At 46.2% G+C, this 15,782-nt stretch overlaps 1 protein-coding gene across 1 annotated transcript in view; it reads left to right on the top strand.

The window, feature by feature from the left end:
• Positions 1–14,812, top strand: part of YY1 (YY1 transcription factor) — a gene marked incomplete at its 5' end in the record, with an annotated part of 28,407 nt that extends 13,595 nt beyond the window's left edge. The window contains 4 exons of the mRNA XM_084240668.1: positions 3,608–3,770; positions 11,739–11,799; positions 13,435–13,593; positions 14,306–14,812. Of these exons, the coding sequence (XP_084096794.1) occupies positions 3,608–3,770; positions 11,739–11,799; positions 13,435–13,593; positions 14,306–14,488 (566 nt within the window). The 3' untranslated portion in view covers positions 14,489–14,812. The remainder of the gene's footprint in view (positions 1–3,607; positions 3,771–11,738; positions 11,800–13,434; positions 13,594–14,305) is intronic.
• Between the last annotated feature and the right edge of the window lie 970 nt (positions 14,813–15,782).

Below are 15,782 nucleotides of genomic sequence, written 5' to 3'. Positions count from 1 at the left end.
CCGAGGGAAAGAAAGGTTGACAGCCTGGATCTGGGCCGCTGCTTGTGCTTGCAGGTTCCTGTGTAAGTGGTAAATCCTTGTTGGCCTCTATTTCAAGCTAATTTCATACATACTATTTTAGTGACTGCCCTCCGGGTTCTTGATGCTTGAATGTTGGGACTAAGAACTGAGGTTCTGTCAATATTTCTTCATTTGACTTAATGTTTGGGTTACCCCCCAAAACATGTTGAAGTCCTAGTTCCCAATATGATGGGACTTGGAGGTGGGATCTTTGGGAAATAGGTTATGAGGATGGAACTCGCATGAATGAGATTAGTTCCCTTAGAAGAAGAGACAGAGGAAGATTATGGCATGTGATGAGAAGTTACTTTTGTGTGAGAGTGTGCTAAGAAGGCACCTGTCTGCAGATCAAGCAGGGCTTCATCAGGAACTGAATTGACTGGCACCTTGATATTGGACTTCTAAGTCTCCAGAACTAAGAAACCAATTTCTGTGGGTTACACCTCCCAGTCTTTTTGTTGTATCAGCCCGGACTGTTATTCCTGGTGCCTAAAACAGCGCCAGACGCATCAGCGCCCTCCAGGTAATACATGTGCTAGTACAGGGAATGATTTGGCCCGTGGGTCCTTTATGGCTGGAGCTCAGCTTTGTTTCTGTTGCAGCACACTTGAGACACTCCCTCATCTGTGCCTTGCTCTGCCAGTTAGAGTTCTCAACCTTGCTGCCATTCATGAATCAAAGAGACATCATTGAAGAAAAATAGATTCTTTGCCTGTTGAGTTACAATAGGCCACGAAAGACACAGTCCAAGACCTCCAATGGCTGTCTAAAACCATGGATCATGCTGAACTCTGTGTGTGTGTGTGTGTGTGTGTGTGTGTTCCCCCACATGTAGATTTATGAGAAAATTTGTAAGTTTAGGCACAAGAAGTGATTAACAACAATTATTAATGAAACAGAAGGGTTATAGCAGTAGACTAATGGAGTAGGAATGTCGTCTCAGAACAGCTCATTGTACACAGTATTTTCAGACTGCAGTCGATTGGGTATCGACCGCAGAATGCAGGGGGCTGGCTGCTGTGTCTGTCTCTTGAAAGGTGGTATAGTAAGTAGTTGGTTGGAGAGATTAGAGGGTGAAGGAACTATTACAGCTCCAAGAAAATAAAAAAGCAAGACCCCCGTCTTCTAGGGGGGGAGTCCAGCTTTGTGACTTGGGTCCTTTTTATCCATACATCTGTTCACACAGCTGTTTGTTCTTCGGCCCCTTCAGTCATCTCTGAATGGATATGTGATGGGTTTTTTTCTAGTTTCACACAAGAGGCAGCTGAGCTTAACAGTCAGGCACACAGTTCACATCTGTCACTGACCTAACTAGTCAGCCTTGAGCAAGACTTAACATCTCAGCTATCTCTGTAAAACGCAGTTGCTTATTGGGACTTTTTTTTTTTTTTTTTAAAGATTTATTTATTTATTTATTTATTTATTTATTTATTTATTTATTTATTTATTTATTTATTTATTTATTTGTACATACAAGCGTTGGGTACAGTCAGAAGCGCGGGAGGATGAGAAAATTCACCAGAGCCAGAGCGGGGAACAGAGCAGGCAGATGGACCGAAATACACTGCTGAGGGGAGCAGCGGGTGCAGCAGGAGAGGTCTGTCATGCCATGTGGGACCCTCACCAGCAGCTGGGGATCGAACCGGCGCTGCAGAGGCTGCGGGCAGCTTCTCAGCCCAGCGCTCAACTGCTGCGCCACCAGGGGAGGCCCGGGACATTTCTTATGGTGATATATGCAGTGCCTGCTTTTAAAGAGAAAAAATAAACAATACAACCGTGAAACCAATGCCAACACGTAAGCATTCACCGTAATGTCAGCTGCTGTATATAACATTGCAGCTGTGGCTGGGATTGCTTGTGAGGACCCATGTTGCTAAGTGAAGCTGGGGAGTGGGGGGGGGGGCGGTGGCATTTGTAGCTTGAAACTTACGGTCTGTGCTTTTCATGGCTGACGGGGCTGGAACTTTTATCATTGGCAGAAAGGTAATGCAAGTGAGCCTGGTTACGTGCCTGAAAGTCCTTAGGTTACTGTTCCTTGAGAAACACGTTAATGGAGAGCTGAAATTTTCAGTTAACATTGAAATATGTGGGGGCTTTCAAGACAGTTTTTGGCCTCTGGGCACTTCACTCACTTCAGAGGCAAGACCAACGAAATTTCAAAACAGAATGATTTAGAGTTCGTCAGTGTTACTATCAAGAAATAATCTAGAAGTTCCAAGGAAAGGTAAGCAGTGTCAGAGTATCAACAGCCCTCAGAAAATGTGAGCTCAGCTCACGTGGAGGGTAGGCTGGGTTTAGGGAGAGGTAGTGAGGAAAAGCCAGGCGGGGACTCTTGCTGAGTAGACTTGCCAGGCCCTTGTGAATTCAGCTGTGAGGAAAACAGGTTGGTGGGTTGACAACGGGTCGAGAGTTGGAGAACTGGAAGGTAAGGCTGGCTGTGTCTGCGTGGGGCCAGGCAGCACAGCGCCCAGCACTCCCAGCTGCAGTAACTCTATCTCTGCTGCGGGGTTTGCGCCAGGGTGAGAGTATATCTGGTGTCTTTTCTGTGTCAGCTTGTCCTTTATTGCATCTCTAAGGCAGAGAACAGAACTGGGAAGAAAGGATAGTCCTTTAGATTTGAGATAATAAGAGTAAGTCGGTGGCAGTGAAACAAAGGAAGATCTTTTAGAGATGACCGGTGGGACTTGGTGTCTGGGATATCGGAGAGTGAAGTCATTTTTTTCACCTGTTGGGTTTGAGATGGCCGTAGGATGTGCCAGTGGAGACGGCCTGCATTCTTCATTTATTGAGGGCCAACTGTGTGCAGACTTTGGACAAAGTTCTGGGGATATGTGGAGATCAAAACTGCTGAGCATCCCTGTCCTCCAGGTGCTTCCAGCCCTGTGAGGGAGGAATTGCACCATTGTGAAATTTGCATGGGGGGGGTGCTGAGGGAGGTCGATGGATCTGTAGCGGGGGAAGAGATAGGGGAGATGCTTGACCTGGAGCACCTAGACCAGGCCTTGGGAAGACCCGCCTAATCACTGCCCACCTGAGTCCTGGCACAGAGCCTGATGGTTAGTAAGGAGGGGTTCACGATGGACAAAACTAGAACTGGAGTTGGGGGCAGAGAGCAAGGAAATGGGAAAGCTGATTAAAGAGAAGTGAGAGTGGAAGTTGAGAAAGGGGTGACGGGACACCAATGTGAAACTATTCCAGTGTCCAAGAACCCCAACATAAAGGTCGATTATATTGGGCATTAAAGATTTTTTTTTGTTTGTTTGTTTTTTGTTTTTTGTTTGTTTGTTTTTTGTGGGACCCTCGCTGGCAGCTGGGGAACAAACCGGCGCTGCAGGGCCTCCCCTGGTGGCGCAGCGGGCATTAAAGATTTGGTGGCTTTCATGCACATTTCAGGAGATTGAAGAGAAAGACCGGGTTGTTAAGAAATTGAGGTAGCAACTATAACTCTCTTTAGGGCGCTGCCTCGTGACGGCCCTTTTATAGTTTTGACATGGTATTTGCCCACTTGTACATTTTTACTCAGTTAAGATCTTATAATGTGTTTCAGATGAAAAAAAAGATATCGACCACGAGACAGTGGTTGAAGAACAGATCATTGGCGAGAACTCTCCGCCCGATTATTCAGAGTATATGACAGGAAAGAAGCTTCCGCCTGGAGGGATCCCTGGCATTGACCTCTCAGATCCCAAACAGCTGGCAGAATTTGCCAGGTAAGTTCTAAGAACTTTCCATTGTTTCAATTTTAGGAAGTATAGTGAGCATTGCCAGCTGTGTTTCTCAGGGCCGCAGTGACAATGGTGGCTTGTATTCTTGCTCTAGGGAAACTTCTGAAAACAAAACCAGTTGGTTTTATTTTTAGTAGTAACCATGCTATTAATGTGTATGGCACTATTTTAGATCCTTGCAAACAATAAGATAAAACAAATACACTTTAATTCCATAGTTGACACTGCTTGTGAATAAATAGAATTGCACATAAATTGTTGGAAATGGATAGCTTCACACAGCCTCTCCTTTGTCTGCACTGAAAGGGGGTGTATTGTCCTGGGCTAAGCTGCAGGGGGCCCGGGTCCCCACCCGTGTGCCACAACTGACCACAGGAAGGCTCACTCAGTTCACGTTTCAACCTGTCCTCCATTAAGCGCCAGTGTGTTTTGTCAGTTTAAGCTGCTGTGACAGGAAGAAACAAAATACTTGGTGGCTGGGACCCCTGGGAGTGTCCAAGCTCTGAACCACTGAGCTTGGTTTGCTTTGCCCAGAGTGGGACTGCATTTCTGCAGAAGCCTCTGCCTCTCTTTATCTTCTTCTACTGTTTGGCAGTTTTTTCAAGGAAACCCACAAAGGTAAAAACTTTCAAGTAAAATGAAATGAACTAGTAAACTCAGGCTCAGAAAGTGTCCTTCTCCCTCCCTGAGGTCAGCTGGGTCCTGGCACAGCCCATGCGATGCACCGTGGGTGGGAGCCAGAAGAAAGAAATGTCTGCAGTCCTGCACCGCCTCAGCACTCAGCAGGGCGCCTTCTCTCTCCCACAAGAGCAGAACGTGGTAGGAGAGTGCCAGAGACCTCGGAGGGACTGGCTTCTCTTCCCAGCCCTGCTATGAAACAAGACAGGCCACGTGCCATTTGGAACCTCAGTTTCCCCACATGTCAAATGCCTGTAAGAATCCTGTGCATTTTAAAGAAGGGCTTCTTGCCCCTTTCTCCCTCTCCCCCATGACACCGTGGGATACACCCATTCGTGCATTTGTTGTATCAGGGCTGAACAAAAAAGTAAAGTGATGCTGTGTCCAACCACTAGTGCCATTCATGTTTTAAATACAGCAGTGTGGATTACATGTTAACAGCCCACCCTCCCCCAACACACATAAAAATGGGGTCCGCAGGGTACAGGGTCTGCAGGGAGATTAGAGTTGGGACAGCATCAAGCCCATGTTTCATAGTGTTGTGTGTCCCTAGTTTACCACCTTTTCCTTATATACTCAGAAGTCAGTGAAGGCGTGGGCAGATTAGAGACAGGGAACTAAAGAGGCAGGAAAGGTCGGGGCGGGGGGGATGTTGGGTTAGGCGTTGAAAATCGTAGGGTTTTGATGGCTGGCTCTGTGGCAGCAGTGGTGTGGGCACAGCAGGGCAGCCCATGCATGGCATTCAGCATGTTATGGCACAAAAGAAAGGTTTGCTTTGCCTGGAAACAGGTGCTTACAGGGAGTGATGGATGGCTACACCAGGATACATGGCCTTTACTTGCTATAACCATTGTGTTGAGCTGGGGGGCGGGGGGAGGCTGTGTGATCAGAGATTGAATTTGGAAGAATTAGTTTTCAGCTGGATCCAGGCTAGAGGGGTGCAGGGGCAGCCGGACAGCAGGAGAGGACAGTTGAGCAAGAACTGCTGCAGGCCTGAGCAGAATCGTGGTGGTCAAGACTGCTAGCTAGCACATTTGACAGGTGACGAGGAGAGAGACTGGGCAGGGGTGTAATAACAAGGAGTCCAAATGGACATTAAAACTTAGCCTCTAAGGTGAGAGGAGATTGGGAGATGGCAGTGGTTTGGGATTCAGGGAGGCCATGCTTGGTTCTAGATGCTAGTGAAGCACCCATGCGAGACTTGCCATGCCGGCAAGTGCAGTGTGGTAGGCCATCCAGGGAGGGGTGCTTTTGGAGAGAAGAGATTGTAGCGTAAAGCTAGGGAAAGCCCTGGTGTCTGGATGGCCCACGGGGACAGCAAGGTCATTTGGGTGGGAGGAGGGGGACCAGAAAAGGCCATCACCCTTGTTCATCCTGGCTACAGGATTGGGTGATCTGAAAGTTTGTCCCAAGTTCTTTGGGACAAACAGAAGATCCAGGGTGTGGGCTTCCCTGGTGGTGCAAGGTGCTAAGTCTCACCACTGTGAAGCTATCTGCAGCACGAGTTCCATCCCCAACCAGGGAGCTGACCCACATGGTGCAGCAGAGCTCTCCTGTCTCCCCACTGCTCCCCTCAGCAGTGTATTTCAGTAGATCTGCCTGATCTCTCCACCCTGTCTCTGGTGAATCCTCTCACTTCCCCCCTCCCCCACCTCTGGCCTACACCCCAGCTCTTGTTTGCATAAAAAATTTTTTCTTTTTAAAGATTTATTTTTTTATTTATACAAGCACTGGGTAGGTACAGTCAGAAGCATGGGAAGGGTGAGAGAATTCACTGGAGCCAGAGCGGGGAACAGAACAGGCAGACTGATGAAATACACTGCTGAGGAGAGCAGCGGGCGGCAGGAGAGGTCTGTCATGCCATGTGGGACCCTCGCCGGCGGCCGGGGATTGAACTGGTGCTCAGCCGCTGCGCCCTGCATAAAAGTCTTAAAAAGAAAGAAAGAAAGAAAACCCAGGCTGTTTGAGTCCCATTCTTGGGAGACGTGTCACTGTTGGGGCAGAAGCTTCTGCTTGTTCCCATGGTCCTTCCATTCTCCATCCACACTGCCTCAGACCCTGCTCCTCAGGGAATTGCCTGAGGGACTGAGACCCAAGCACCAGGTAGCCATCCATTTGTGAAATTTCAAAACACTGAGGATAAAGCAGAGAGAAAAGATAAGTCACCTGCAAAAGAATGCTAAACTGCAAGGAGGCTTTTCTCCCATAGCAGTAACTGTTGGAAGATTGTGGAGTAATGCCTTCAGATTTCTGAGAGAAAATATGTAGAATTCTTGACCCAGCAAAGCCATCAGTCAGATATAAGAGCAAAATAATGACAACTGTAGATACCTACAAAATTGTTTTATATTGCCTGCACCTTTCTGAGGTTACTTGAAGATATGATCCAGTAAAACAAGGATGTACATCAAAGGGAAGACTTCCCTTGAGAATACAGTGTAAAGAAGACCAAGAAGACAGCTGTGCAACAGGCTGGAAGACATTCTCAGTTCAGAGTAGGAAGTCGCTGGATTGTAGGAATTTCTTCAGGAAACGTTTGACTTCATTCAGTGGTAGATAGAATGAGTAAGAGATCTTGGTGGTGTGAGAAAGTGTATTCTAAAAATGAAAAGATAATCAGACCCTGTGAAAAAGGGGCGCCACAGCTTAAAAAAAAAAAAAAAAAGCCAAAGCCTAAAAATGGGGCATAACTTTGGCAATATTTAAAGGGAACTCACTTGACCTGACAATAGCAAAATCCTCTCCTTGATACTGAAGCTACTGTATTGCATTTGTTTGTAGAGCCGGAAGTGTGATCGTAGCACACAGTTAGTCTGTAGTGGTCGGTATTTACCTGGTTATCTGAAGATAAATAGTGTGTGTTTGTTTTCCCTTATAATCACCCTGTTAAAGATTTCTTTTTGTATTCCGAACAGAATGAAGTCTTGCCCATCTTGACAGTGAACACAAAGTAAAGGCATAGCCAAGAGGGTTTGGGCATTTCCAGGTGGGCTGAGGGTCAGGCTCCTCCTCACCCCATTTTTCATAGTATCTCTTAAAACACTCCCAATAAAGTAAATGTAATTGGAAAGCAGCAGTGTTGGTACACTGGAGCCCGGAGTGCCCTGCTTTGTTTAGGGTCTCATCGTGAGAGAATGCCTGAAATAGCCGACTAGGATTTCCCAGAGGTCCCAGGATTATTGGCTGGGAACTCTGAAAGCGGAAGACAGGCACCAAGTTTCAAACAGGGCAAAAGTGAGGAAGCAAATCCCGTCATCTTTGCTTCAAATCCACAGCACTGGTTCTGCTGGCCTCACTCTTTGCCCCTCTACTCTGACCCAGCGGGTGCGTGAAGGTGCCACTGCACCTGCTTTCCCCTCTCCTGCTCGGGTGACAAGATTCTGGACTGGACTGGACTGGACCTGCCCAGAGAATGCTTCCGGTTCCCACTGCCCAGCCCTAGATTGCTTAGTGAATCAGTTGCATGTGTGGGGCTGAGTGTAAGGAGCAGCCGCTTCATTGGCAAAGCGTGGGGAGATGGGACTGTGGGTGACTCTGTACTTCCCTGAAGCACACACTTTAATAAGTGGTCAGTGGGTGGGGATCTGGTGAATTCTGTATCCTGATTAAATGGACAACCTTTCTGCGTTTTTACATGAAGCTAGTCCTTTGAAAACCTGTGGCATAGAAAGAGCAGGATAAAGAGTGGTTGGTTAGGTCAGTCACACGTTGGCTATTTGGTTGTTCACCACCCACCCTGAGACTTTTTCACAGGATTAATGTGCAGATGAAATATGATGGTGGAGCTGAAAGGACCTTAAGCCTCTTTAATATTATCACAGGAATATGTGTATAAATGTTTGGGTTTGTTTTTTTTTTTTTTTTTTTTTGAGACATAATTCATTAACAGACTTTGATCTGTCTAAAAGCCACATTATTCTTTGCACAAGGACTGGAGGTGAGTTGTGCTGGCACACGGTGGCAGTGTGGCTCAGGAGCTCATGTTGCGTCAGCACAGGTCAGAATTGGTGGTTCCAGTCTGTAGTCAGCTTGGCTTGTCATGCAGGGATGAGGCTTATTTTCATTCAAGAAGCACCGCTTTGAAAATGTTCCCTCCCTGCTTCTGTATATTTAACTACGTCAGAACTTCTGGTTTACACAGTCCCTGCGGTCAGTTGTGCCAGGAAATGTGGTTTTGGCCCTAGAGTCCAACCTCTGCGGTGTGACTCTTTCCCCTGTGCAGGAGGAGCTAGTCTGGAACCGCAGACACATCCTAGGACCCAGTCTCCATTTTTAATTGGACAGGAAACCTCTGCTGGATACCTGGCTTCTCCGTATATTCACAGTACATTGAAGGGACGGCCTCTCTCTGCCTTCCTGGTGGAGAGGACAGGTTGGAGTACCCGAGCCTCCTGGGTTAAGTACAATTGGGTTGTTGTTGTTGTTGTTGTTTTAAGGAATGGACTTGTTTTTAGCTAGGCCCATGTAACACACCGCAGTGGTGAGAAGAAGCTGTCATTTCCCAAGAGCCCGACACGCATCGTCACTTCTGGTCCCCATAGCTCTAACGTAGGTAGCATCTCCACCTGCTTACAGAATAAGAAACTGAGGCTGAGAAGTTGAAGTGTTTTGCTCAAGGTCATGCAGCTGGTAGAAGTCAGCATCAAGTCTCACATCTCATTCCGCCCCATCCATTAGTGCCTCTGCTGTTGTCATCGTTGTCTCCAGTTCAAAAGATCTCTGTAAAGTATCCCCAGCCCCGAGAAGCTCAGCTCACGGGCCCTTCTGACTGCGTAGGGATGGCCATGAAGATGCTCTAAGTGGGGATGTGATGTTAGTCCTAAAATTTTTTAGGGTTTCAAATGTACATGGTTTTATAGGTGATAAATCAATTGCCATGAAGATTTTAGTCTTTACTCACAGGACATTTTCAATCTAAGTGTACTTTGAGGGGAAATTATCTTTTTAATGTTGACATTCAAATAAAATGTAAAAGGCATCAACCACGGGTTGCCTTGTTGCCACTCTAGTGAAGACGGATGGTTTGCCCGGGAGCTTAAGAGTGACTGCAGCTTCGCCCCCGCTTCCTCTTTGCGTTCACAGGTGATTGTCCAAATATATTTCAAACTCTCACTCTAAAATTGAATTTTTAAATACCAGCACATCTTTTGGAAGTGACATTTTAAGGAAAAAAAAAATACCACAATTATGGCATTTAAAAAATTAAGATGCAAATAAATTGGTACGTGGGACTGTTCTCATTACTAATGTGTATATTTGAAATTTTCCATGATGATAAAATTAAAAAAGAAATAAATTCCTAGTAAGAAAGTATACGGGGGGCGGGAGGGAGCTCTCCTCCTGAGTAACTCAGCCACGTTAGTCCTGCTGTCATTGGGTGTCTCACTGTCCTTGACCCCACTTTCAAACCCCAAGATGGGTAGGAGAGGGAAAAGGTCATTTATATGATGTATATGACTCAGATATTTTTTAAGTCAGGCTTAAGATAGAATTTGCATAGCCTAAAATCTGCCATCTTTTAGGTGAGTACTGGTCTGGGAATCCGGACACGCAACATCTTGTAGCCAGCTGTCTCTCCAATTAAGACCCAGAGCATTTTAGTGCAGTCATCAGAAGGAGACATTCTCAATTGGGAAGTTGCAATGTGGTTCCAGTTATTACTCCTGTTAATACTTGATTAGAGGAGAACCTTTCATGTGAATCACTGCTCATTTTCAGACTCTGATAATGCCTCCAGGTGGCGCAGTAGCACCCAGTTTTTGCCCTACCTGGTTTTGGGAACTGACGCCCAACCTGCAGGATTTAATGGTACTTAAGATAAAGATTAGTTTAGAACCCTGGACACAGCAGGTGCTTAGAAAATGCTCCCCAACTGTAATCCTCTAGTTACAAGAAAGAACAACTATCTACAGGGGTGGGGTAGGGGAAGTTTCCAGACTGAAAATAACGTTCATAGACGATACTGTTGTACAGTCTCGAACAAGCTCCCTGGAGATCAACCATAGTTACCAGATAAGTGGTTTCACCTGTGCTTCTATGGCACCTAGCAAAGTCAGGCTGGATGAGCCCCTGAATTCAGGTTCTGGAAAGTCCAGAGCACTATGGAATCCTTTATCCAGTGTTGGGGGCTGGGGGGGGGGGCAGAAAATGTTGTTAGGGCTTCTGCTGACTTTGAATGACACGAGGAATTGCTCGTAATAAAAAAGAGTGGTGGTGACCAAGCTCTGATGGTTAAGGAATTGTTGGTTTAGTGATTTATTAAATATGAATCCTCTTGTAGGAGTGTGAGGTGGCAAGAAAATCTGTTTCAGAGATTTAAATCTTTTTTTCTAGGAACTCTTAATTTCTCACCCCTCTACCACACACAGATCTGTAGGGAGTATTTGGAGAGAAAGTTTTGACAAAAGACCAAAGGTTGGTTCAGTGGAAATGGCAGGTAGGTAAGTTACCAAGTTGGCAAGCTCTCTGGCTAGTGATTCCACACAGGACTCGCCCCGACGGCCCTCCTGGCCAGGACCTGAATGGGCCAGAAAGGTGGCGGTGAGAGTAAATGCTCTGTGTTCTGAAAAATTGTTTTCCCTCCCACCACCACAAGAGACATGGTGGCAACTGAACATAGGAAAGGGTAGGGGTGTCCTGAACTGTCCAGCAGTCCCCAGGGACTCCCAGCAGTTGGTTTCTTTGTAGACTTAATTATTTGTGTGTATCTAAATAAATCTGTTTGGATGAACTGTTACTATGTATCCTGCACAACATGAGCTCTCTTGAAGATGATTTGTCAGTGTGGACTCCCCCGCCCCCCATCCCATGCAGTTGCAAGAGATGGAGATTTTTAAGTCCCTCCCCCCAGCCTTGGCTCCCTTCTTATGAGGTGCCTTTGCACACAGCAGCTACTTTGGGAGACCTTGCTTTGCTCCCCTGTGTTTTTCTGGGCTTTTGGCCTTTTGTATTTTTGAAGTTTTGAGGAAAGAGCAGATGCTTTGAATCACAGATCACAGTGCGTTCCTAAGCTGTACCGACTCTAGCGCTGAGCCCAGGGCCAGTTTGGCTCTGCCTGAAATGGGAAGGACACTTGGCGTCAGGGGCCCCGCGAGCGTCCGTTGTCTCAGCCCCGCCCCGTCATGGACGCATATTGTAACCTCAGTCTCCGTACCTGTAAGGAGAACATTGTAGGGACTATATGATTAACGCCAGTTGAGTCTACCCACTCCTACAAATCTCTCTCTCTCTCTCTCTTTTTGTTTTTTTTTGTTTTGTTTTTGTTTTTTTGGTAAGAATGAAGCCAAGAAAAATTAAAGAAGATGATGCTCCAAGAACAATAGCTTGCCCTCATAAAGTAAGTAATGCTAGGGGGAAAGTGGTCATTAAACTGTGGATGGAGTTTTAGAGAGCTTTTAAGAAGTTTGCACTTTTATTTCCGTCTTCATAATTGAGATTGAGGAACTATGATCTTTGGTTTCTAAATTCAAGAGGCTATTGACTATTTTGTGATGTAAGTTTGTTCAGTAAAGGCCACTTAAACACTATTAGGTGGGGCTACTGTAGGCCATGTTTTTATTATATATTGAATAGACTATTAGGACTTTATTTATACTCTTTGGATCATTAACACATTAATCTTAAGGCAGTGGGTCGTATGTCACCGTGGACCTTTATGGAACTGTAGGCTCATTATGGAAATTATTTGGATCTTGGTAAAATTAGCCTGAGAGATGATAGTTTCCTTCACAATTTCCTTAATTTACCCTGTTAATTGTCTGTTACTAGAAGGGCACTTAATTGTTTTCAAATGTGGTTCGTTTTTAAGCTAAAACGGAGCCTGAAAAGTGCTATGAAGTATTAGTTGGGTCTGTTTCAAGCTTAATTGGATGTAAAACTGACAGACAAATACCACTTGAGTGCAGAAAAACAAAAGGGGCAGAATTTTGAATGGAAGACATTCTTAAAGTCAACAAATGGGGAAGGACCACCGAGGTTCCTGGTGTCACTGCTGGTGCCGGCTCTGGTCGGCGCTCTTAATGGGGAGGTTTGGAAATGTCTAGTGATTTCCTTCGGGGTCAGAGGTAAACCAGCGTTTGAAAACAGTTGTGCCTCGAGCCTGTCACCGCTCCAGCTTCTCTGTATACTTCTTTCCCATTTCTTTAAAACTCCATTTTCTAAATGGAAACCCAACCTAGAGGTCAAGGTGAAAAAAATGTGGCTTCCCCTCCCCCACCTGTGAAGCGTCTAGTGGTCCCTCGTGCTGTCTCCTGTCGCGCTGTCTTCTCATCCTCCATCCACCCCATTGTTGGGCAACAACTGCAGAAGAAATTGTGAAGCCCCGCTTCTCGAGCTCCGCACCCCCATCTGCCCTCCCTGCTCCGGTCTCCGGTATCCGTTTGCCTGCTTCTGTTCCCAGTGTCTCACAAAATAAATTTCTTCTGTAGTTGCCATTCCTTGGAGAACCCTCTTGCTTCTTTCTCTGTCAAGAAGGGGAAAGAGGCAAAGAGAGAAGAGGGGACAGTAGGCGGCGGAGAATGACAGCCCATTCTCGCAGCACGGGATGCGGGGCCCACCGAAGGTAGTGGTGGACTGCCGTCATCTTAACTCCATTTATTATCGGTGCTTCTGTTACTTCATCTGGGGGACATGGTGGGGTGAGGCAGCTGTGGTGTAACTGGAAGCCGGGGTGTCGGGTTCTACTCCCGGCTCGGCTTCTACTGGTGGTGTGACCTTGGGCAAGTCTGCTTACAGACATCTCTAAGCCTCAGTTTCCTCATCTGTAAGACAAGGGTTTTCAGTCAATGATCAGGCCTTCTCCAGCTGTCTGGTTTTTTTGTCCTAAGTAATTTACTATTTCTACTGTAGCCCTGAGTCCATGAAGTGGGGGTGGGGGCTTGTTTTGTTTTCATGTGTCAGTGAAGGCTGTTAAGTGGTGAATCCTTTGTCCAATTTGCAGTGTGAACCACTAAGCTTCTCTCTCTGTTCAAAGGGCTGCACAAAGATGTTCAGGGATAACTCTGCCATGAGAAAACACCTGCACACCCACGGCCCCCGAGTCCACGTCTGTGCAGAATGTGGCAAAGCTTTTGTTGAGAGCTCAAAACTAAAACGACACCAACTGGTTCATACTGGAGAGAAGCCCTTTCAGGTAGAGCCCGTCCTTCCCCTCACACCTCGCCAAGCCCGAGGGCGGGGTCCCGAGGGAGCGGCGGGGTCTTAGTGCTCATAGGGAAAGTGGAATCAATGTCCTGGAATGGATCACGGGGCTCCTGGGGTCTTCGCTCCCCTAGAGGTAACGTCTGGTCTGTGGTGCTGGCAGCAGAGGCCTCGAGGTGGTGCCCGGAGAGCGCGCCATGGCAGGAGGGAGCGGGTCAGCCCAGGAGTGAGCGGAGACGGTGTCCCGGCCGCTCAGTCTTTACTAACAGTAGCTCCAACTACTGATGGAGGGGAGCGCCTAAGGTTGTAGGGTATGATGAAAGTAAGTACAGTTAGTATTTTGTCGTGTTTTTAAGTGCCTATAAATAAGTGAACGCACAAGCAGTGCATTAGTAAATCTTAACATGGTTCTTTTTGGTACTTGACAGCAGAAACCTTCTAACCATTTGTGTTATAGATTTGGGCTATTTCCACAAGTCCTGGGACTTAGGGTATCAGGAAGAGTCTTGTATTTTGCCAAGATTTTCTGTCAACAGCTCAGGAGGGCTCCCCTTGGGGCTAAGCCTGTCTGCCCCCTCTAGAGTACATCTGGAGTTGGCCCAGGGCAGGGACGCGCTGGCGACCGCCGCTCTCTCCGGCGCAGCACAGCTGCCGGCGGGGCCGGCCACAGTCTGAGTGGCTTCTCTCTGGTCTCTCCTCGACAGTGCACGTTCGAAGGCTGCGGAAAGCGCTTTTCACTGGACTTCAATTTGCGCACGCACGTGCGAATCCACACCGGAGACAGGCCCTATGTGTGCCCCTTCGACGGTTGTAATAAGAAGTTTGCTCAGTCGACTAACCTGAAATCTCACATCTTAACACATGCTAAGGCCAAAAACAACCAGTGAGAAGAAGAGAGAAGAGCCTCTCAGCCTTGGGAAGCATCTTCCAGGAGTGTGATTGGGAATAAATACGCCTCTCCTTTGTATATTGTTTCTAGGAAAGAATTTTAAAAATGAATCCTACTCACCTAAGGGACATGTTTTGATAAAGTAGAAAAAATTAAAAAAAAAAAACTTGAATAAGATGACATTGCTAAGATGCTCTATCTTGCTCTGTAATCTCGTTTCAAAAACACGGTGTTTTGTAAAGTGTGGTCCCAATCGGAGGACAATTCATGAACTTCGCATCAAAAGACAATTCTTTATACAACAGTGCTAAAAAGGGGACTTCTTTTCACATTCTTATAAATATGAAGCTCACCTGTTGCTTACAATTTTTTTAATTTTGTATTTTCCAAGTGTGCATATTGTACACTTTTTGGGGATATGCTTAGTAATGCGATGTGTGATTTCTCTGGAGGTTGATAACTTTGCTTGCAGTAGATTTTCTTTAAAAGAATGGGCAGTTACATGCATACTTCAAAAGTATTTTCCTGTAAAAAAAAAGTTATATAGGTTTTGTTTGCTATCTTAATTTTGGTTGTATTCTTTGATGTTAACACATTTTGTATAATTGTATCGTATAGCTGTATTGAATCATGTAGTATCAAATATTAGATGTGATTTAATAGTGTTAATCAATTTAAACCCATTTTAGTCACTTTTTTTTTTTTTTCCGAAAAAATACTGCCAGATGCTGATGTTCAGTGTAATTTCTTTGCCTGTTCAGTTACAGAAAGTGGTGCTCAGTCGTAGAATGTATTGTACCTTTTAACACCTGATGTGTACATCCCGTGTAACAGAAAGGGCAACAATAAAATAGCAATCCTACAGAAAGAATATGGCAGAAAAAGATCTGTAAGCACAGTCTTATTTCCTTTTGTTGTCCAGAATAATTATAATTCTTGAGCCTCCCAGAAATTGGAAGCTAAATAAAGCAACTCAAGTTTCCTTTATTTTGCACTCGGTTACAGTGACTTGGAAGTAGAGCGATGCATGGATTATTTTAGTACTTCCTATGTGTGCTGAATTCTGAGAGAGAGCAGGTAACAGGCATCCCGAGTTAAGGAACTACCTCAGAGCACCCCAAAACGGGCCCGTTGGTGATAGGATTTTGACTTTAGCCCCCCGGCAGCTGTGTACTGCAGCACTTGTGCCCCGGCCGGTGTGCGCCCTCAGGTAAGATGTTGGCTGAGTCCCAGAGGGAAGCCCCGGGCCTCCGGCAGCGACACTGCACGGGCCCTGGGCACTCGCCTGGTCG

This window comes from Talpa europaea (assembly GCF_964194135.1).
Source record: "Talpa europaea genome assembly, chromosome: 8".
In the NCBI taxonomy this organism is placed as follows: Eukaryota; Metazoa; Chordata; class Mammalia; order Eulipotyphla; family Talpidae; genus Talpa; species Talpa europaea.
Note: the sequence above shows the minus strand (reverse complement) of the source record. Positions and strands in the feature narration are given on the sequence as shown.